The sequence below is a fragment of the Aspergillus bombycis genome, assembly GCF_001792695.1.
Source record: "Aspergillus bombycis strain NRRL26010 chromosome Unknown contig00179, whole genome shotgun sequence".
Lineage (NCBI taxonomy): Eukaryota > Fungi > Ascomycota > Eurotiomycetes > Eurotiales > Aspergillaceae > Aspergillus > Aspergillus bombycis.
In genome coordinates this window covers 1-22,223 of record NW_019170181.1, presented here as the reverse complement: position 1 = coordinate 22,223, position 22,223 = coordinate 1, and the positions used below count along the sequence as shown (strand labels likewise).

At 45.3% G+C, this 22,223-nt stretch overlaps 7 protein-coding genes across 7 annotated transcripts; 1 reads left to right on the top strand and 6 right to left on the bottom strand.

The window, feature by feature from the left end:
• Window positions 1-187: 187 nt before the first annotated feature.
• ABOM_011015 (DnaJ and TPR domain protein) lies at window positions 188-1,824 on the bottom strand (the record flags this gene model as incomplete). The annotated part of the gene is made up of 2 exons (XM_022538143.1): window positions 188-778; window positions 844-1,824. 2 exons carry the CDS (start codon window positions 1,822-1,824, stop codon window positions 188-190), a joined length of 1,572 nt encoding a protein of 523 aa, XP_022383472.1.
• A 728-nt stretch (window positions 1,825-2,552) lies between these two features.
• On the top strand, window positions 2,553-3,910 carry ABOM_011014 (putative mitochondrial translation release factor (RF-1); the record flags this gene model as incomplete). The annotated part of the gene is made up of 3 exons (XM_022538142.1): window positions 2,553-2,572; window positions 2,653-2,827; window positions 2,900-3,910. The coding sequence occupies 3 exons, from the start codon at window positions 2,553-2,555 to the stop codon at window positions 3,908-3,910; spliced, it is 1,206 nt and encodes a 401-aa protein (XP_022383471.1).
• A 203-nt stretch (window positions 3,911-4,113) lies between these two features.
• Window positions 4,114-5,527, bottom strand: ABOM_011013 (putative mitochondrial tricarboxylate transporter (Ctp); the record flags this gene model as incomplete). The annotated part of the gene is made up of 9 exons (XM_022538141.1): window positions 4,114-4,171; window positions 4,237-4,386; window positions 4,445-4,480; window positions 4,565-4,822; window positions 4,913-5,060; window positions 5,120-5,251; window positions 5,304-5,324; window positions 5,389-5,443; window positions 5,495-5,527. The coding sequence occupies 9 exons, from the start codon at window positions 5,525-5,527 to the stop codon at window positions 4,114-4,116; spliced, it is 891 nt and encodes a 296-aa protein (XP_022383474.1).
• Window positions 5,528-6,965: 1,438 nt separating this feature from the next.
• dhh1 (DExD/H-box ATP-dependent RNA helicase DHH1) lies at window positions 6,966-8,666 on the bottom strand (the record flags this gene model as incomplete). The annotated part of the gene is made up of 4 exons (XM_022538140.1): window positions 6,966-7,787; window positions 7,840-8,436; window positions 8,490-8,562; window positions 8,623-8,666. 4 exons carry the CDS (start codon window positions 8,664-8,666, stop codon window positions 6,966-6,968), a joined length of 1,536 nt encoding a protein of 511 aa, XP_022383473.1.
• A 1,781-nt stretch (window positions 8,667-10,447) lies between these two features.
• ABOM_011011 (DNA repair protein SMC6) lies at window positions 10,448-14,628 on the bottom strand (the record flags this gene model as incomplete). The annotated part of the gene is made up of 13 exons (XM_022538139.1): window positions 10,448-10,496; window positions 10,563-10,660; window positions 10,731-10,779; window positions 10,832-10,971; window positions 11,027-11,185; window positions 11,267-11,369; window positions 11,423-12,077; window positions 12,263-12,398; window positions 12,457-12,550; window positions 12,607-13,166; window positions 13,216-13,443; window positions 13,498-14,017; window positions 14,072-14,628. 13 exons carry the CDS (start codon window positions 14,626-14,628, stop codon window positions 10,448-10,450), a joined length of 3,348 nt encoding a protein of 1,115 aa, XP_022383476.1.
• A 933-nt stretch (window positions 14,629-15,561) lies between these two features.
• ABOM_011010 (M20 family dipeptidase) lies at window positions 15,562-17,070 on the bottom strand (the record flags this gene model as incomplete). The annotated part of the gene is made up of 3 exons (XM_022538138.1): window positions 15,562-15,748; window positions 15,800-16,917; window positions 16,978-17,070. 3 exons carry the CDS (start codon window positions 17,068-17,070, stop codon window positions 15,562-15,564), a joined length of 1,398 nt encoding a protein of 465 aa, XP_022383475.1.
• Window positions 17,071-19,332: 2,262 nt separating this feature from the next.
• Window positions 19,333-21,286, bottom strand: ABOM_011009 (cystathionine gamma-synthase; the record flags this gene model as incomplete). The annotated part of the gene is made up of 4 exons (XM_022538137.1): window positions 19,333-19,452; window positions 19,521-19,563; window positions 19,624-19,807; window positions 19,864-21,286. 4 exons carry the CDS (start codon window positions 21,284-21,286, stop codon window positions 19,333-19,335), a joined length of 1,770 nt encoding a protein of 589 aa, XP_022383486.1.
• Window positions 21,287-22,223: the final 937 nt, after the last annotated feature.

The window sequence follows — 22,223 nt, the reverse complement described above, 5'->3', positions numbered from 1 at the left end:
TGACCTTTGAGTTAAATATGTGGAAGACTGCCGGCATTCGAGTCTACATGGATGGTATCACAAAAGTCCAGGGCATTCTCGCTGAGATTCTAGCAATAGTTATGATCTGATTGCTTTGAAGTTTTGAGCTTAGTGGGATAAAAGTATGCAGAATCTTCATCTGGAATATACACACTAGCTGTCAACATCAGCGAAAAGGGAAACCTCCTGGAAAATTGAATCCTTGACCCGAGAACTTAAACTGTGGTCCACCTTGCTGGAAGAAAAAGTGTTGACCGCCTCCTGGCCCGAATGGGCTTCCTTGAAACGGGTTGCCCCTATGAGATGCCGGGTCATTAGGGTCATCACCACTGTCGTAACGCGCCTTGAGTTCGGGGTCAGAAAGGATTTCATAGGCTTCATTAATAGCAGCCATCTTCTTCTCAGCTTCCTCTTTCGTCACACCCTGGGACTTAGCTTTATCGGGGTGATGTTGTTTAGTCAGTTGGCGGTAGGCTCTTTTGATAGTCCGGTCATCAGCATCTCGGCTGACACCCAGAACTTTGTAATAATCCCTCTGCTTTGAGCGCTTCAATAAGACATGTGCCTTCTGTAAAAGTGATTGGACGTCTCTGGATCCGGGGTGATGCTCTTTGGCTGTATTCAGCGTGTTTATAGCGTCATCAAAACGCTCTTCATCAAGAGCCGCTTGACTCTGAAAGAGCAGTGCCGGCAGAGAATAAGGATTGACGTCAAGGGTTTCAGAGCAGTACGGAGAAGCTCTCCTGGGCATATGCGCCTGAGTAACCAATGCGTTAGCCCATTGGAACCAAGTCAACTGGACGCCTTCCTAAGGGCACAAACCTCGCGGTAAGCTTCGCAGGTGCGCTCCACCAGCAAACCATAGAGATTGTTGGGGGCTGCGGGGTGGATATGGCCTGCTTCCTTAGCCTCCCTCACGTCGCCTTTCACATCGTCAAGAAGTCCGCTTTCATCGCCTGCACCTACAAGCAAGTTGATGGCATTGCTAAATTTCCGAGAAGACATTGAATCTTGTAATTTGCGCAGCTGTTTGAGGAGTTTCTTCTCTTTCCGATAAAGGCCGTTGCACGGTTTTGAATCGGGGTCGAAATGGAGACACCTCCGAATTTGTGAAATGCCACGTTCTTGATCTCCCAGAGAATAGAACAGCATGTAGGACATTTGTAAGTGTGGGTCCACCAGACTTGGGGAGATGTGTAGGACATGGGCAAGGTCACTTATTCCTTCTTCTACATCACCTTTCTCGAAGCGGCAGTGCGCGCGAGTTTGTCGTAGACTTAGGGAGGCGCTCGCCTTAAGAACAGCCACATTCGCTTGATTTACGCAGGCCTCCCAGGCGCCATGTTGCTCGGAATTTTGTGCAAGAGCTGCAGCATTACGTGCCTCTTGAAGCTCATTGTATTCCAAGGATGACTTCTTGCCGGCCGTTTCCAGATCCTTCAACGCGCCTTCCCAGTCAGCAGTGTTAGCTCGAAGGCGAGCTCGTTGAAGGAGAGCACTCTCAAAATCTGGTTTTAACCGCAGAACTCGGTCGAAATCATCTAATGCCTGAGAACCTTTACCCAGTGACAAATAAGCCGCACCCCGCTGGAAGATAGTGATGTAATTCGTAGGATCCCTCGACACAGCCGCGTCGAAATAAAGTAATGCATCGCGGGGCGATCCACCAGCGAGATGTGTTTTCGCTGATGCAATCAGCGACGACAGAGGGGTGTCTGAAGGAATGTGTGAAGGTTGAAGACCATAACTGGTTGATGAAATGGCCAGAAAGATCGTAAGAGTCTCCAAGGAAAAGAGGATCATACTTACACCAACGCAAAGGCAATCTGGTTCGGACGGGTCGGTTTATCTCACGAGCCTGGTCAGTTATCTGAAGATGTGCGGTTATTGAAACACAACGGTAGAAGAAATCCAATTACTGCGATTGCAAGAGCAAAATGAATGCCCTTTGAAAAGGCAGAAGGCGTGTTTCCATGATCAGGTCTTTGGCGATGAGGTTGATCACAGCAACTAAAGGAGAAATGTATGCCAAGACTCCAGTCTGGCCTTTACAACTCAATTACATATGGTAAATTACAATTGTGAAATGCTGGGTATTGTAATGAAACAAAGGTGAAATAAGTTCTTGAAGGTGGCTATTCTAGACTTTGCAGTGGGTCTCAGTATGTATTCACTAACTAGGCTATGTAGGACAATTTGGCTTAACGTAACCGGTAAACGAGCTCGTTTACCGGTTACGTTATTACCCTTCTGATGACTAATAATCTACCCAGCTTTCACGTATGTATGTGTTTAAATCACGTGACTTGGTGTCTGGTTTGAAAGGGAGCGTAACTAGTAGTACTAGTAGATACTGCATGCGCACGCCCATTGAACAATTGTGCTTATGTGAAGCTCATGGACTATTTGTGAGACTCACGTATTCTCCTATTTTGAGAACAAAGCATGCTTAATGTCTCTTGGATATGCTCTCGATGCCTGACGCGGTTTGGGACTAGAGGTGCTATAAAAAGGCCGTGGTCGACTCTGCAATGGCGGGGACTGAATACAAGTATGGGTAGTTGAGAGACAGTGTTTAGTATCTCTCAATGCATGTTTAATATTCTGTGGGGTTACTACATGACTGACAAGTGAGTTAGGCCCTGACCTTTCTTCGTTGCTGCTCTCTCGCGCTCGCTCTTTGGCAGCAGAGCATTCTAAACTCTCTGCTCATTTAGCGGATTCTTTTGACAAAAACATAGCAAAGCGGGTCGGCGAGCTAGCACCGATTGCAAATGTCTTAGAAGAATGGGACAGGACCAATGAAGTATGTCCGCACTTAACTTTTTCACTTTCAATGGATAACTTGCTAATAGAGCGGATTTGATACCTCTCCTAGTCTATATCAGAACTCAATGCCCTGCTTGATGACCCGGACACTGACCTTGAGCTCAAATCTCTGGCCATTGAAGACTTGGAAACCGTCAAGGCTGCTTTGCCAACTATATCGGAAAACTTGAAACAGACCCTTGTACCCCGTCACCCTTTCGCAGCGCTTCCTTGCCTTCTTGAGATACGGCCTGGCGCAGGTGGAGATGAAGCGGGACTGTTCGCCTTTGAGCTCCTGAGGATGTACACTGCATTTTGCTCTCGTCGTGGTATTCAGTCCAATGTTATCAAGCTCGAAGTGGGAGATGGCCCGGCGGAGGATCGGCTAAGTGAAGCAGTAATGGAAGTTGGGGCGGATGGGGCTTATGAGATGCTCAGAACCGAGTCAGGGGTACACCGTGTGCAGAGAGTTCCAGCAACAGAGACTAAGGGACGTACGCACACCAGTGCTGTGAGCGTGATGGTTCTTCCTAGCTTCCCAGAGACAGGAGGTGGCATGGATAACGCGCTCAACTTTGATGACCCAAGTAGTGACTACTACGTTGATCCCCAGGAGGTTCGTAGCGAGAAGATGCGGGCTGGTGGTGCAGGGGGGCAGCACGTGAACAAGACAGAGTCAGCTATTCGCCTAACTCACATGCCCACAGGTATCGTTGTCTCCATGCAGGATTCTCGATCTCAACACGCAAATCGCAAAAAAGCCTGGCAGATCTTACGCGCTAGATTAGCTGAGGCGAGGCAAGAAGCTCGTGAACAGGAACTCGTTGAACTCAGAAGAGGGGTGTTGGGCGGTGTTGCTCGTATGGGCCGCGGGGACAAAATTCGCACGTACAATTATGGCCAGAGTCGTTGCACAGACCATCGGAGTGGCATCACCATACATAATTTGAATAATGTTTTGGATGGTGGTGAAGGCCTCGAAACTGTCATGGAGAGTGTACGATCCTGGCTAGTTGACCAAGAAGTCGCAGCCCTGGTTGCTGACGAGCTAGCAAAAGACAAGGAAGCCTCACGCCACTAAAAACGAGTCAAGGTGTTAACAAGGCGCTGGATTTTGTTCTATATACTAGTACTATTCTTTAATCGAGTGCTGTAGATATAGAAAATGCGGTGCTTCTGTGTCAGTGCTATGTATTAAGATACAATAAATGCATAGTAACTGTGATGCTGCGATGTAGCGTTCAAGAGACCAATTGGTGCCATGCGTTCATTGCTTCCTCAGCATCAGATATATTGTCTCTTTGGGTCTAGAGAATCGAGGGCGTCCATCGTCTTCTCGTACCTGTTATTATGAAAGCAGTTAGTTCTCAAGCCTATATACGATGGTTGAACTTAGTGTAAACAAACATTGTGAACACTATGCCTCCACTCAAGATCAATCTGGCAAGTCGCGGAACAGCGCCGGACCAGAATGTAAATAACCCCTCATCTTTGAATATCCTTGCTGCACAGACAAAGCTATTCTTATAGTGCTTAGAAGCTTCTAGTGATTGCATTCTGCTGTCGAATTAGTCCCGAAAAAAGCAAATTACATACAATGTGGCCATTAGCAAACCTGGTTTTCACAGTATCAAGAGGCTGTGTGACATATCTGTGCAGAATGGTGTATTAGTTGTCATTGTTTCTCATACCCGTGGAGCAGAAGTAGCAACTGTTCAAGTGTATATTAACTCACACTGTTATGAAGCCTGCCATACCGCCGATGGCGAAGGTGCTTGCAGTTCCCAGCTTCTCTCCAGGTGCGACATAGCTTTCAGCTAGTTGCTTTAACATAGTATAACTCGAGAATCTGGTCGCGGAGTTGGCGGCTTGCCTTGCAGTTGTAGGAACAAAACCCTGGAAAAAACCTCGAATACCTCGCTCCTGGAATATCAGTTTACTGCCATGCAAGAATCCCCGCATACGAGGGTTTGCGGATTTGCGATCGTCAATCCTACGGGTGTTTTAAACATCAGCTTCACCATGCATCGTTGCATGAAGTAGTCAAGGGCACGTAGCAAGGGAGGGCTTTAAGGCAACGGACAATTGCGTTTTAATACTCTCGAATGGTGTCACTGCTAATAGAGATTCAGTGAAGCCAGCTCCAAAGCCGGCAATTACCGTTCTTGGACCCGAGATCTTGCCATTCTCATCCTGAAGAAGTGACTTGAATCTGTCAAAAGCCACGAACCCTGGAAACGAATCCTAATGTAAGCACACCAAACGCTCGGGCACCCGGGGTGGAACTCACGAATGCCTGCCTTGAGCGAATTTCCTATAATCAGAGTCGTGCAGCCGGCGTACCACTGCTTTCCAAACGGGGGCCATGGCAGCTTTTCCCCATCCGGTAGTTTGCGATTGAGTTGCGACCGGGTTTTGGCAACTGGACACGTTGAGTAAACTGACTTAGGAGTAGCCAAGGGCATGAACCTTACATTCAGCTGGGTAAGTGATTGCTAGTATAGTTAGCAAAAGTCCTGGATATAGGAGTATATATGCCTTGATATGGGCGAGCATTACCGATTTCAATGGCACCTGCAGTCGAGCCCGCAATGATAGACCGCAAACTGCTGGGCTGGGTAGGCGCATTAGTATTAGGGACTATAGACTGCGAAGGACAATGCACCTTTTGGTTGTGGTCCTTTTCCGTAGTACTCATTTCGCTTTTTTACCCCCTCTTCTCTTTAGGGAAAAGAGCTTGACCACCACTGGAACAATGGATGTAAATCAACTTGGGCAAAGTGGTTTGTGACCATGTAACAAACACAATAGTACGGGCGCCGGGGAGGACAGACCACGCAATATCAGACCATAGCAAACTTGGGTTTGCATCAAGGGTCTACTTGTAAGTACTAGTATTACTACTACATTATGTGTGGAATTTCGAAGCTTCTACATCTCGGAGGGCAAATTGTCATTTTGTAGATGCTACCTGAATGAGCTCGACCGTTGGCTACAGGCGCAAAACAAACATTTGACAGTAACCCTCCTCTTTGTTGGCTTCAGTGGTTTTCAAGTTTTTTTCTTTTTTTCTTTCGTTTTCTTTTTTGCTTTCTTTCTTTTAGTCCTTCATTTCATTGAAAGCTGTCGTAGATTCCCCCCTCCCGGGTCTCCTGGTTTCTCTTCTCCCAACATTTTCGGAATCTGTTATTGTGATCATCTCATTCTCCGTCACACTGATCCGGATATTGTCTCTTGGACATGGTCATAGAATGGAACTGCACCAACTTGAGACTGTCCAAATCTGACGAATAGCAGAATGCACTATCTTTGTCAGGATGAAAAGGGGTATGAACCATGGAGCGGGTTTGAACACCATCTGCAAGGAAAGCCAATCTCTCAATGTGTTGACAAACAAGAAAAAGAAAGGCTTCATATCCACAACGCCGAATAAACTCAGAACACTCAATGGCCGTGTAGCAGCTCGAGAGACAAAGAGAGCGGAAAAAAGAACCCAAACACCGATGTGGACTGCCCCAATACACTGCGCCGGCCTATGACACCAGACAAGAGTTTAGATCATCCAAAGCTGCATGATAAGTGCCGACAAAAGGATAGAGAAAACTGGAAAGGCGAAGCAGAAAAGTAGGGAATATAGCCCAGTCAATGAGTTGAGGTATGGCGCGATGAGTTATCCGAAAGCCATCCACCAACGCCGAAACATGACAAATTGCTGGGTGACAACCAGTAAACGCCGTTTGTGCTCAAAATCCATAGAATGCAACATCAATATGTACATAAACCCAACCACCTTTTTCACTATTGAAGGGGGGGGGGGAGAAAGTCGACGACGAACGAGCTGAGGGTGGTGGAGAGGGTAAAATAGACCTTAAGGGGACTGAAACAGAAGGATAACAGAAAAATATGATACAGATGCGGTCACCGTTATCATATCACCATTGTCGAAAACAAACAAGGGAAGTCATAACACACCACGTCAAGTTTGCATTGAAAATGAGGAGAAAAAGTAAAGACTTTGATTGCGGTTTGTCAGGTAACATGGCCAAGGTCGTTCAATATTGAGAGCATTCATAGTAACAATCAAGACAAAAAGTAGAGGGGAAAAAATGAAAAATGAAGTTCTTACCAAACCGATGTTAATTTGGCGACACCTGCGCAGGCTGATTCTTGCTACTCTGCTGTTGATTTTGGGAGGTACCAAATTTGTTCATCTCATTTTGTAGGTTGCGGCGCTGACCTTGGCCTCGTCCTCCACGATATGAACCTCGACCCCGACCGAATTGATAATGCCCTCCATTAGAGTGATTGTTGTGGCGGCGTTCTCCAAAGTTCTGGTTTTGATTCCCACTCGTTGCGAGCTGTGCTTGTGATGCATTCGCGATCGGGCGTGGAATGGTTTCCGGCGATTCATATACGTATAATTTCTTGTCGATATTTTGAGGGATAGGTTGTATTTCGGTTCCCAGCTCCTGCTCAATCTTATATAGATTGAAACGATCATCCCAATTGATGAGATTGATTGCTAGACCCAGATGACCAAAACGACCAGATCGGCCTATTCGGTGGAGGTAGGTTTCAGCGTTCTTGGGAAAGTCAAAGTTGATCACGACGTTTACCGCTTGAATATCAATACCTCGAGTTAGCAAATCGGAGCAAACAAGATTGCGGCATACGCCGTTCCGGAAATCATGGAAGACTCGATTCCGATGTTGTTGTAGCATTCTCGCATGTGAGTAAAAGCAGGAATATCCTAATTCTGTGATCTTCTTTGCGAGAAGCTCAACGCGATTTGTTGAATTGCAGAAGATGATTGATTGATTGATTTGAAGTTTGGAAAAAAGAGTGTTAAGGCAATGGACCTTTTGCTTTTCTTCCACAAAAGCATAGTATTGAGTGATTCCTCTGAGGGTGAGTTCATCCATAAGGTTGATCTCGTAAGGGTTGCGCATGTGTTTGTCCTAACAAGGACGTTAGTCCAGGAGTAATGAAAAGGAATTAGATGAAACGTACCTTGAACGATTTCACAATCAATGGAAAAGTCGCACTGAAGAGCATGACCTGGCGGTCTTTAGGGTGAAATGACAATAGCTGTTCAATTACAGGAGTGAATTCAGGAGACAGTAATTTGTCGGCTTCATCCATGACGAATGTAGGACATTCAGAAAGGTCAGCAACGCCCTTGCTAGCCAGATCTAGAACACGGCCTGGAGTTCCCACAAGGATGTGGACAGCGTCGTTCAACCTGATGATGTCATCCATCAAACCAGTTCCTCCAGTGGTGACCATTACGTTGATCCCCAGATGTTTTCCGAGAGTTTTACAAACATGAGACGTTTGGAGCGCAAGCTCTCTGGTTGGAACAAGGATGAGTGCTTGCGTTTTGGTGCTTTTAGGATTTATGCGTTCTAATGTGGGGATGACGAAGGCCGCTGTCTTTCCGGTGCCATTCTTTGCTCGGGCCAAAATATCCCTACCAGTAAGAGCAACTGGTATTGTTTCTTCTTGGATAGGAGAGGGCTTTTCGAAACCAGCTTCGAATATGCCCATCATAAGTTCGCGTTTAATATAGAAATCTTCAAACTCGAGGCCTTTAGTGGCCGTCACGTCCTAAATTGGGGTTAGACTTTGAAGATATAACGTAGACGTTAGAGGCAGCAAACCTCGGTCTGTGGCCGTGCATCTTTTGCAGGGGCTTTTAGTTGGTCCTTCCACCTTATGTCTGAGCTTGCTTCCCTATAATGACACTACTAAGTAACTTTGTCTAAGCCCAACGGAACACGCATAAGCACATACCCTAATGTTGTGTTGTTAAGCTGTGAGGCAAGAGCTTCGGCCATGGTGATAATCGCTTGCCCAGATGAAGGATAATGGAGAAAGAAGTCTCGGGTGTCGAAAGTGTTCGTAAGAATAGGCCTCACGATATCGTAGACAATGAAGTCGAGAGGGTCAAAGCTAAGACGAATGATGGTTTCTGCTGTTCTAAACCTTATGGGAGGTTCCAATGAATGTAAGAGGGGGCCGAAGGTATTATAGGTGGACTTGGTTGCAACTTGGCCTTTTGCAGACTCAGAAAATGCGTGATTCTCTCGGGAAGTCAGGTAGAATATGCGGGAAAGAGCACAGTGAACAGACAATATCGAGCGTGTTTGCGTCTGGGTTGAGTGAGATTGCTTGTGGGTGCCAAGGCAAGGTTGGCTGTGAGTGACCTAGTTTGAGCTGTAAAGGAGAGACACTGGCTAGTGTAAATTAGAGGCACCAATGAAGATAGGTGAGATAGCACCAAGCTCCCCAAGATCTCAAACAATATATTGAATGTTGTGAGAGTCGTGTCTGGTATTTCACGGATGAGAAGGATGAGCTACCCTGTAGTGCGAAGTACAATGAAGGTGAAAGATTATGAATGAAAACTTCTGTGGTGAGTGGGCAGTAGCCTCGCCGCCTTTACTGACCTCTAGCCCTGGAGTAGTACGGCTAACCGCAAGAAGATCAACTCCAATGAGCTCAGTCTTTCTCCACTATTACCAGTAACATCGATTTACAACTCGGAACGATGCCGCTTTTAGGTACATTACACCCCACGTGACAATGTTAACCGGTACCTGTATACTATAAGGTCCAGTGAACTGGCAGCCCTACTAGTAGGTAGAGCCACCGCACTATATCCTATTTTGATAGTTAATATGAGGACAGCAATATGGCCGAAGCTGAAGAAATAAGTGTGTGGCTTATACCACAAGGGCCATGCCTGTTTTGACATGTGAAAGTAGTTATATACAGTAGTTATCAATTATATTAACTCTTGTATCCCGGCAATGTGCTCCTGCCAGTCTATGCAGACCTATTAAATCGCAGTCTAATACACTATCAATCGTGTTAGATGATAAAATGCCTTGCCTGACAGGACCTCTCGACAGCTGCTGCATTTCCCCACCATGACGCAAGTGTTTTCAGCCCTATCTGTAATAAAATGCCCCCAGCATCCAACCATCGAGATGCCATAAAAATATCCCGAACCAGCTTCTGGGTAGGTTAATCCATGAATAAGCAGGGAGACGTATGGATTTATGTGGTTTTCCCAATTACTGATTGACTTTGTTATTTCGTGATGCTAGGCTATCGGGAGAGCTATAGCCGCCCACCACGCTCTCTTTCAGTTCCTTGCCCAGGTCCTGGCAGCTTGCCGGACGCAAGAGTCCCGCTTTTGAGATCAAGGGTCATTCAAGATATCCCCAGAGCAAGGTGCTTGTTTTAGTAGTGGCCTTCCAGTTGATCTGCACCAATTGGATCAATTAAACCAATAACCCGGACGCTCAGACATTCAGACATGTAGTCTATGTTTGGCAAATCTATCTTTCTCGATAATCTAGTTCCATGCTTATTACCTTTCATACGGATCCCCCCCCCCCCCCCCTTCTTTGCCCGCCGATGGCGGAGGGTGTGCAGGTTTGAGAGGGTGGGGTAGTATATGGCGGAAATTATCGTGCTTTATGGGGAATTAGGGCCACCTTGAGGCATATATTCTTGTCCACATAATGACACAGTCTTCGTAGACATCAGCCCACGTAGATTGTTTTAATTTGTAAAATGTTCTGTACAAAACAGAGTGTACCTATTCCGATCACCGGCGAAATGTTAATGTGGTCTGGCCTCGTTCAGGCTCTGCCAATCTAAAAGAAAGGCACTTGTTAGTTGCAGTACTGATAGCTATGTCTGGTCTTGATACTTATACTCACTCCTTTACACGGACATCAGGAGCTAAACTAATCTCTGCCCTTGAGCCAGGTGTGATTAGTATAAATTGCACACCTACTGACCGCCTAGCGGCTAGCATCTATTGATTGTTTTGTTAGCAAGCACAGTGTAACAGGAATTGGAAATGATGTGTAAAGAAAGAGACGTACAAGCATATCAATTGCCATCTTCCTATTAATGTGGTCCATATACACGTCGCTATTAGGTCAAAGTTAGTGACAGTCAATGCGCCTGATTATCACTAACTTACAATTCATCCAAGCAGCGGACAGGAGAGCCCATAGCCTCCCAAAGTGCTAATAAAAGACAAACCTGAGAGAAAGACTTTTCACCGCCGGAAAGCGTCTTTGCACCCCGCCCAGTGCTATCCTTTGTTATATCAGGTTCGACCTAGAAAGCTTTGTTAAATTGTGTCAGAAGACAAGAACAGCATTATATAATATACCTGTAAATCCAGCAGCTTGCTCTCATGGTCAGTTAGAAGTCGACCACGAAAACTTCTCTCGCTTAGTAAGTACGTGAATTGCGCCTTGGCCCGAGATGAAATGTGAGATCTGAAAATTACCCAACGTTTCTTGCGATGTTTGAGTGTTTCAATGAGAATCTGCAGATACAGTCAACAGACTTGAGTCCCCTGTACAAGGGCAAAAAATATAAAAGAGAAGGGGGGGAGGGTGAATTATACATCCGCAAGTAACCTGAATTCCTCCACTTGCTTAAGGGCCCGGTCATAGGCAGTGGATGCTTTGGCGGCTTCAGCGGCGATCTCATCGCGAGATGCGCCCAATCTAGTAGTTAGTTAGTTCAAGAATCTTGGAACCGTGTGTTCGAAGTATCTGACTGTTGATTATAACGTTGTATATCCCTATTAAGCCTGTCCAGCTTTCTGTCCAAACTAGCAGCAGTCTCACCTTCAGGAATTGCAACCCGCGGTGAGACTAGACTGGCTTTCTCAATGAAGTCGATAACGCGTGCAGAAATTTCTTCTCTTTTCTTACTTATCCTCTCTTTTTCTTCTCTGCTATCATTGATTCGTTCAACCGCAATGTTTTTATCGTTAATGATCTTTCGGCGTTTGTCTTGCCCGGTGCATACTTCACTCTGAGTTACACGGAGCTCTTCCGTCGACACAGCTATATCGGCATCCTTAGAAGTGATTTGTTGTTTAATGGCTTTAAGCCCTTTCATCATGGTTTCCATGGCCTCCACACTGTCTTTCAATGACCCTTCGTTGATGCGTTTCTCTTCCTTGGCCCCCTGGAGCGTAGCTCGCAGCACATCAAGATGGTCAGCCTCCACAGATTCTTTGTCGAGTGCATCTGTGAGCTCTTCCACATGGTCTTCCTTCCTTTGTAATGTGATTCGTAGCTCATTTATACTCTTTTCATGCCTCATACGAGCCTGCTTGCAGCCCTCCAAGCGAGACCGAGCAGATCGGAATTGCTCTTCCTGATCGCTGAGTTTCCGTCTGAGGTCCGTTACTACACCATGTTGAACTGCGGGAGTAAATGTCAGTGGATAAGTGAGGTAATGGACATATTTAAGGATCACCTGATTTGTGAAGCTAGATCCGATTTCATTCGTGGGTTGCCACTATATACAGGAACCGGCGCCTGGCTTGGTTCTCCCACACGGTTGTAAGATAGATGGATGCCCCGGCGTCTGTCCATTTGGTCAATACAGTAACACCGCTTCGCATTCCTAGGTTTCTGTCCATCAAAGAGAACTGAAGAGGCTTCTTCTAGCTTTTCGATTAGAAGCATTTGCTCAATACCATGGTTAATGATCAGCTGTCGACGAACGAGTTCGTTATCAATCTGCATATTCGAGTATATTAACCTAATGTAGCTGGCTCTGCGATTTAAAGACACCTACCTGAAGTACCCGTAAAGCTGTATCAAACTTAAGATCAGGCTCGTGTTTTGATGTATCAATGTACCCACCATTTCCTATAAAGATTGGGCATATGCTTCCAGCACTGTTAAAAATTTATGGTCTGTAAAACCACGGAGAGTGGGGACGTACCAGTTGACATTGTGCATAATACGAGAAAGGATATCCATGTCTCTTTTAGATGTTACAATGAAGCTGTTCAATGTCGTGCCGAAAGAGTTCTCTAAAATAGATGACCATTCTGGCTTCAGTAAGGTCACATGGCGACCGATGGGACCGACAGGCCTTTCGGTGAAGCCCTGTTCTTGTTGAACAGCCCTCAGGAGAGACGGCATTTTGTCGTTGAAACCCGAGGTTTTGGGTCCTCCTTCTTTGCTTAGACTTCGTAAAAGTTTCTCAGCTTGCTCAACGTCGGCCTTCGTTCTGCCAAGTGGCGCCGCCAATGAATCCGCTTCTTTCCTAGCCACTTCCAACTCTCTGTATAGGCGATCTGTATTGCGTTGATATTCCTCATACTGTGTGCTGGCATGTGCAGCTTCTGCTTTTGCTCGCTCGAGTTGTTCCTGCTTTCTAGTATAACTGCCTCCGCTGAGGTCAGCCAGACGTTGGATTTCTTCTTCAATCTTTTGTTGCGTTTCGTTTATCCTAGCTTCTGCTGCTTTTAAATAATCTCGTATCTGACGTTGCTGTGCCTGTAATGACTATTAGTAAAAGCCCGGAAGATTTATAATGGAACATTACCTGCAAATCATGACGTTCAGTCATTTGTTCGTCCCACCTAGCTTTAATCTCCACCTTCTCACTTTGTGCGTGGTCGAGTTTAGCAGTACTCTGTCTAACGTATTCAGCAGCGGCTTCAGTTTCCTCCTCAGCTTCTCGTATAGCAGCGTCAAAGCTGCCTAGCTCAGCTTCAGCGGTTGCAATCCGCTCATCGGCTTTAGCTAGTTCAATCTCTAAGGAGCTCCTCATCTACGGTCCATCAGCAACACCAGATTACTAAACCATAATGCCTGGGCCTCTTACTCTTTCCTGTTCCTCGACTTGAGCCCAAGCCATTTGGCTCCGGACAATTCTGACTCTGTTCCTTAGGGATTCGTGTTGATCAGATATGTCCAATTTCTGGTTTGCTGCAACTTTGCGGTTTTTTAGGATCATGATATCTTGCTCTCGCCCCCTAAGCTTCTCCTCAATCTGATCAGCAGATTCTTCGATCAGTCGGTAGTCCTGATCAAGCTGCTCCAACTGAACACCTTTCACAAAGAATTTGTATTTCTCAGCAGGACTTGAGCTGCTCAAAAATTGGCGGGCCATGTCTTGTGAGAGAACATTCATCGGGTTGTCAAATTGTAATGTGAAAAAGTCAATGATAGCGTCCAGTTCGGCTTTTTTGGTAGAAACTATACGCCCATTCTCTGCCTTGATTTTGAAGCCACTTGTTCCAGTTTTCGTGAAATGACGTTCAATGACAATGAATTTTCCATAATCATCCGGCATATAGGCACCGTCTCCTTGATTTTTAATGCGCACAACGATAGTTGCACTCCTACAGAACATCGCCTAGTAAGCATGTGACCTGTATAGTGATAAACGCACGTACTCTTTGCCTTCTTTGATGAAACTCCTAAGACTCTGACCGCGATTTGTAGCAGATGCTTTGCCACCCAGGCAAAGAGTTATAGCTGTTAGTACTGCGCTCTTGCCGCTGCCATTCTTCCCAACTATAAAATTAATCAATGGCCCCAGTTCGATATAGAAGTGGTCATGACACATAAAGTTGTAGCATTCGACACGTTCAAGAATGCCATGTTCAGCAGGAACATTGGGTTCGTCACTAGCGAAAGAGTACTTCTCCTGGATGAGTTGCGTTGCACGTAACTCAAGCTCGTCCTCGTCATATTCTAAAGCCTGGGTGATAGACCGCTGAATTCTTTCTTCATTTTCACTGTCACTCACTTCGGTGCCTTCGTATGAGGCTAGAGACTCGGACGTGCGAATACGTTTGCGCTTCCCATGAGCGTTAGTTGGTGTATAAGACGAGACACGAAGAATACACACCAAATGATGCGCGCTGGACGATGACCTTGGCATGTTATCCTCTCCTTCATCCCATTCCCCCGGCTCCGAGGGTCCCTGTGGGCGCTTTAACGATGACATCGGTAAAACGCGGCCGGCTCATACAGATAATCAGTATTCATTTATACCAGAAGCAGTTACAAAGATAAAAAGATGGTATTAGAAGCCACTGCACAGGATCTAGTGACCTTCTGATCAAGTCGAATAAAACTCATCCGATGCGAAAGAAGGTCATATGTACCCGATAAGCTTGAAACGCGTACTCCGTATTGAGTCGCGTAAATGGCCCGAATTGGTTTTCCGTTATCTCAGCAGTGCAGGTCCTCTACAAATTAGGAATAGCTTAGAATGACTGAACTTTTCCTCGTAAAGGCCTAGATGAAATTTAGGTAGCACTTTCTACATTTTTTTTTTTTATTTTTAATTTTTTAAGAGAAAAAATTAATTAAATCTAATGGTTTTCATATAATATCTATTATTTAAATTGTTAATAGAATCAGGCTGCTTTTATGGATAGTAATTAGATTTTTACTAGCTAGACATAGAAGGAGATATACATGGCCGGGGCAACTTATGAGGTACATCAATCAATACACGATGTTCTACTTTTGTCAGGTATCTTTAAAACAATCCCTAGAACACCCTGCTAGGAACTAGTAAGCGAACGATCATCTTCCATATATATCTAGGTATTTATGAGGATGCTTCGGTGGCGTCTCAGATTGTTTAGGGGATAGTTTAGAGAAGATGCTGAACGAAGGTAAAGTATCTATAGCCCACCAGGGGGAGAGAGCGATGAAGAAAGCGGCAGAATCTCTGCTCACAATGGCTGGTACCCCACTATGTCACTCACCGTACGTCGAAATATTCATTTCACTTTGAAATTTGCTTTCTTACTTTTCTCGTCACGGGCTTTTTTACATAATGAGCAGTGAAACAAAATCACATAATGTATGGACGCGGTGATCAATAATAGCTGACTGAGTCTTATAAGAAAGAGCTGCTGATTTACAACTATGCCGCCACCATAGGCTCTTCTGCAACATAGTGGAGGTAGGCACCAAGCAATTTTACCCCTTCAATGTAATTCCTCTTATCAAGCTTCTCGTTGATGGAATGAGCAGCATCAGTTGAGCTGCCCATCGGCAAAAGCAAAACATTCTTGCCAGTCGCCTGTTCAAAGCTCAAGGTGACAGGAATGCTGTTTGCGTTAGCTTTAGTCATGGCATCGAGAACTTGCGAGAAAACATACCTGCCACCTTCACGTGTCATATCTGGCTCAACACCAAATACCTGCTTCACTGCCTTGCTTGCAGCACTGAAGTTCCAGTGTTTGGGACTGGCAACCCACCATTTTCCATCATGCTGCAGCCACACGTCCAAAGTATTCTTGCTATTCAGCTTTGCAAATTCCGCCTTGATGTAATCGAAGACGAGTTTATTCACATCTTTGCTTTCCATATTGGGGACAGTCCGAATCGAGAATTTACCAATGACCTTCGCTGGTATAACTGTTTTAGCGCCCGGGGCCGAATATGCGCCTTCGATGCCATGAAGCGACAAAGATGGATACCTCCATCTAGCCATGAGCGTTCTTTCTTTCGTTGGGTGAATGCTAGTTTTGCTCCCCAGGGACTGATGAAGGTCATCCATTGTGTAGCTGATATTGGGATAGAGGGCCTTTTCTTCCTCTGTCAATGGCTCAACAAGGTCCATGATGCCGGGTACTAAGATGTTGCCATGAGTATCAACAAGTTTAGACATCACATGGACCAAATCTGTCATAGGCTCATGGGAAGATCCACCGAAAACTCCGCTATGAAGATCCTGAGCGGGCCCTGTGACACTGACAGAGTAATAGTTGCAGCCTCGCAAGCCATAGGTTAGACAGGGTTTCTCTGTTCCAAGCCAATAATTGTCTGATATGCAGACAGCATCCGCATCCTTGAAAAAGCTTTTGCTCTCAGCTTGAATAAACTCCTCTAATCCTTCCGAGCCATACTCCTCCATGCCCTCAAAGCAGCAAAGAAGGTTGACCGGCAGCTCAACACCAGCTTTTCTATGAGCCTCGATCACATTCAACCATCCCAAGACGGGGCCTTTGTCGTCTGTACTTCCGCGGCCGTACATCCTTCCTTGGCTGTCAACCGTTAATTGAAAAGGCTCAGTGGCCCATCCGTCTTCTTTTAACGCTGGCTGGACATCGTAATGACCGTAAACTAGGATGGTTCGCTTGTTTTTATCATTGCCATACCGAGCGATGACAACTGGGGGTAGGTCAAGGTGTTCCTTCCCAGGCTGTTTTCCCAGCGGCCTTTGATGCACCTCAGCGCCAAGTGCCTCCAACTCGGAGGCAAGAAACTGAGCCATCTTTATAGGGAAAGGTCATGTGTTAATTCTATTTGTAAGAAGTAATAGAGTATCACGTACTCTGAAAACGTCCTTCCTGTTCTCATCTTGTGCAGAAACAGAAGGGATCGCCACAGCCTTTCGCAGACCTTGAGTTCTGTCAGCATGCTTCATGGGTAGATAGAGTAGGCAACACTCAACTTACGCTCGATGAAAGATTCAGCAAGGCCGTCAACCCTATGCAGATGGGGCACCAGGCCTTTAACATATGTCCACTTTTTGGGTACTGGAGGATAACGGTGGAGAAAGAGAGAGACAATAAAACAATAGAGGATCAGAGAAGTAAACTTACTGCTTAAAAAATGGATCAAGCTGTGGTGCCATTTTTCGATCACTGATATGTCCGTAAAAAGAGCGGCGACAGGAGAAGTAAGGTGTCCCTAAGAATGGAAAATATGGTGTCCAATATTCTTTAGTGGAAATTGAGAAAGGTGGAAAAGGCTTATATCCCCTCAGTGACGTTGCGACGCGACGGGGGAGGAGGGGCATTTGGGTGCGTGTGGAAGAAAATCGAAGTGACACGATTTGCTGGTTGGGAGGGGAAGTTTACCTAACAATTTAATAATTGAAGCGCTAAAAGATAATAACACGCGACCTCTATGCCGCAACTAAGCGACAATGTACTCTTGTGATACCACTAGTAGTAAGTACATAAGGAAGACTTACTGGAACCCAGTGAGGTTCTAGCATAGTAGATACAATATGGAATCTAATACAGTAACGCTAGAGCTAGAATACAAGTTTTGATATAACATCTGTGATCTTCCCATAGGCCATGGACAAGAGATTCCGCAAGTGTCGAATCAATTGGACCCCCCAAAAAAACCAAAGCAAGGAAGATCGATGGGCTAGAGTTAAGTCAAGAGGGGGCCCTCCTTCATTCATCTCTTCCCCAGGATTCTTTTCGCAATTGTCGGTCTTCTCTAGCCATCCGACGCTTTGTACCCCATCTTGATTGTACCGCTTCTAAGACTTGTTTCTGAATTTCCTTCTTCTGTGGGCCAGCTTCACATACCATAGCAATGAACATTGGAGAGCAGTCGAAGCGCTTAGCCAGTTTCCAACGGCTCCAAGTCATCGGGTCGCTTAGTCGCAGTCTGCGGATCTCCTCTATGTCCGAAGGCTTCAAATGATATTTCTTCTCCACAGATGTTTTGAATACAGAGGGTAGTTGAGCGGAATTCCCACTGTTCATGGAAGCGCCACGGAAGGTTCTCCGAACATCATCGAGAGGGAGAAATTTCGTCGGTGTATGGTATACCGAGGGAGCGCTTGAAGGCGGATTATAAATGATTTGATCATGAAATTGGGTGGACGAAACACCAAATGATGCATCTGGCTTGACACGTAGGCGCTGTTTCGTCCGTCTATACGAGGATTGATGCCGGCGTGTTTGCAAAGTGATCGACTCGCACGAAGACGGAAAAAGAAACGGCAGGGCTAGAAACGACCGTTTGGGAGCAGTAAGACAAGTTGCCATTTTCTTTTCACTTCCTATCTAGGTCCTCGGATTGAAGTTATGCTGAAAGAACCCTAGATCACCGGTGTAGGCTGATTTCAATCCAGGGTAAACTAGAACGACGGAGAGTGTTAGCAACTAGATCTAAAATTAAGAGCATTATGGGGGGTGCATAATATGTGGAAATGCCTGAGAACATACTTTCGCAAGTCAGATCTATAGCATTATTTTCTAACCGCGTTGAAGCCAGGTTCCAAAGGTACAAACGCTCTTGGAGATTCGAACATTAGCTTTTTCCTCCAAGCAGCGAGTCCCGTGACAGGGTCTGATCATTAGACACAGCCTAGCCTGATTGAGTAGTAACTTACGAGAGGCTATATAGCGTAATTACGAGACGTTTCAATAAAAGTACTGTACCACTGCTAGAGCCAATGGACTTACAACGTCAATCTCCTCAATATCTCGATTCCTCGCAAATATTAGTAACTTCATCATCGCTACCAGATCAAGTCCATTCTTCTTTTCCACACTAGTTGCCCAACCAACCCAAGATATCCCTATCTCATACTTTGTAGTATGTACAGTGACTTTATAGGGAGTATGTCATGTATACCGGCAAAATGAAACATGGGTAAACGTCCGCCAAGGGGGCTTAAGATGGAATCTCAATAGTTTGACAATTATTTACCAGCATACTAGGAATGATACTAGAAGATGTCTTTCAGACTTAGCTTGTCCTGGCATTGAAGTCAGTGCTTTAGGCATAGTATGCTTCCAATTCAGTTAAAAGTGACAGGACGTGACCATTGGCTCCCCTTCTCTCGTTAGATTCATCTGAATCATTATTCATGCATTATCGAAAGTGTAGCAGATACAGTCTGGAAGGATACTGGTAGTGAGATATTGTCTCCTTCTCTCTACGTCTTGACCTTTGCTACGGCCTCCAATGCCCGTTGAAACCGACAGCGAAGATCAGAAATATCCTCTAAGCCAACACTTATCCTCACCAGGTCAAATTCTACACCAAAAGAGCTTGCCTAGGTAGGAGCATTAGAGATGGACGGGGAGACAGTAATAGAGAGAACTGAGAAGAAAATCGACATACCCATCCAAGCTCACCGTAGTGGGCTAATAAAGTGTATGGCGAACTGAATTTTTTAGTTAATACAATCTTCTTCAGGATTAAGAATTCGTGCGGTAATACTAACCTCAAAGTAAAATTGGTACCGAGACTGGGGCCTTTGAGGACTTCTAGGTGATCAAAGAAAGCAATAGCTTGGGCCGTTGAGTAGAAAGTAACAGAGAACAGACCACCATAGCCACCACTGGGGTGGCGAAAGGCTTCGTATAAGGGCCTTGAAGGGTTACATTTGGGGTAGAAGACGTTTTTCACTGTGTCTCAAGTCAGACGCATGCTGTTTGAACTGAAAAGGTGGAAGAGCACTTACCAAGTGATGAGCTTTGTAACATTTCTGTGATCTCTTCGGTGGTGCTATTGATCTTCTCGATTCTTGATACAAAATCGCGGCTATTCCTTTCCAAGAAAATTGCGTCTTCAGCCCAGAGATTATCCTCATAGTCACGGGCAAACGTGTCTTTGAGAGATGAATAGTATTGCCCATGTGGATTGAGCACAGCACTACCCCCCATGACATTACTGTCTCCGCTGAAGATTTTTGTTAGACTGCTGACCACAATATCGGCATATGGCAGCACATTGATGTTGAGGAAACTCCCCACTGTCTCGTCCACAACCACTGCGAAGTCGTATTTGTCTGCGAGAGAACGGATACGTTTGAGATCCGGGGACTTAAGCAAAGGATTGCCAGGGAACTCAGTGAAGACTGCGAGGAACTTTTCCCCAGAGTCTAATCGCGCCTCTAAGTCGTCTATGTCCTCTGACGAGCCATTTCCATAGAATAAACAACCAGGCCCCCATTTTTCAAGAGTTTTCAGCGTGTCAATGTAAGGAAAACCAAAACATATGCTTTTCATGGCACCTCTGGCAGCTAACAGCATCTGATGGGAGTTGAAGATTGAGCTCATACCAGTGGGGAAAAGGAACACATCAGACTCTGTTAACCCTGCTACTCTTCCCTCCTCAGACGTTGCGTTGAGAGCTTCACTCAGTTCCACATCCGCTTTTAGGACACCTGCGATACGTTTGCGCACAGCTCTTTTTGCTTGGTCCGCTAGGGAAGTATTCAAATTCCGGCCAAAACGCTCTTCGATGAACTGGATATGTTCTCGCCCATCCCGTACACCATCCGTGGCCATCGACGAATCCGTTGGTGAGGGATGCGTCCCACCTACCCGAAAAGCACCATTCACCGTGCTCTTTCCCTGGTATCTTCGCGGACCTTTACATATCCGCTGGGCTACAGTTTCTGTCGCAGTGGATTTCTTTTCCACAAGAAAACCGTCTCTCAATGCACTGAGACAGAATTCACCTCGACGGCTTGACACACCATTGCCCGTATGCTGCCATACTTGCTTCGCAACCGGTCCAAGTTCATTTGGATATATCACACATGACAAGAGCGAAGTGACGTTTGCTGACTCAGATTTTGGACGTGGAGAAGGGACAAATTCTATAATACGCACGCTATGCGAGTCGTCTGTAGATAAATTCGACAGGATAAATGAACGACAAATATGCGCAGCCTTGGAGGAAGGAAACAACATGGCGGACTCCGTGTTCGGATTTCCGTAGCATTGCACGACCTCTTTCGCAAGTTCTTTAATAGTCGGGTGTACGAAGAATCGAGGATAACCGCATTGCATCTTACTCATAACCCACGGCTCTCCTTCTTCGTAACCGACATTGGCTTTCCATGTTGGAAGCGATACACTGACTGCCTTTGTTTCCATTAGTGATATGAGGTATTTTGTGTGCAGGGCTAGGCATTGCGGCAGTGGTAGTAGATTAAAAGAATACTCATGATGGAGTGTTTGTTTTTAAGAACGGCAAAGGCCAGGCGGGGTAGGGAAAAGGCTGCAACATACATGGTCAGTATTAGGAGGTACAGGGCCCCCGATGTCCTGGAGCATGATGAGAGTGGAGGTTGATCGAATATTTAAGGGATAAAATAGACTTTTTCAGACAATCAAGGCCACTGCGAAGAGAAGGGAACAACGGGACGATACAAGAAACAGACGTTTAAGAATGTTTCATGGTCGCGAAAGCACTTCTGCCAAAGGTATGAATCAACTAGGTAGGGTGGGTACTACTAGTAGTACTAGTACTACCCATGAGCGACTTCGGCGATGTCTAAAGAAGCTGACCAATAATAATATTTTACCCATCCGCAAGAAAACTGGTCGGTTGATCTTTGGTACTTTGGTAGTATATCTCTGAGTCTCCGAGATACTACTCCATAGTATTGGAAATTTAAAGTGGAGAGAAGCTCACCGCCTGAGTACTACAATTTGACAAATATGGCTTGAGATAGCTACATACTCCGTATAAGAGATATCAAGCTTAGGGCCTAGTTATACTTCTATTCAATTTAAAAAAATGTAATTATAAAAATTACTATAATTTATATAGATAAAGATTTTTTAATATTATATTAAAAATAATAATTTATATTCTATCTATTTAAATTTATATTAAAATAATTTAAATAGACTATATTTAATATATATGTAAGAGATAGAGCCAGGGCACCCTATTCCACAAGGCCAAAAGGTCATATAATTCGGGATCAACGATCCCGATGTTAGAATAGTGGCGGTTAGGCTCAGTACCACTAAGCTAAAAAGACCAAAATATCGAACTTGCTGTTCGATACGCCTAACCACCATC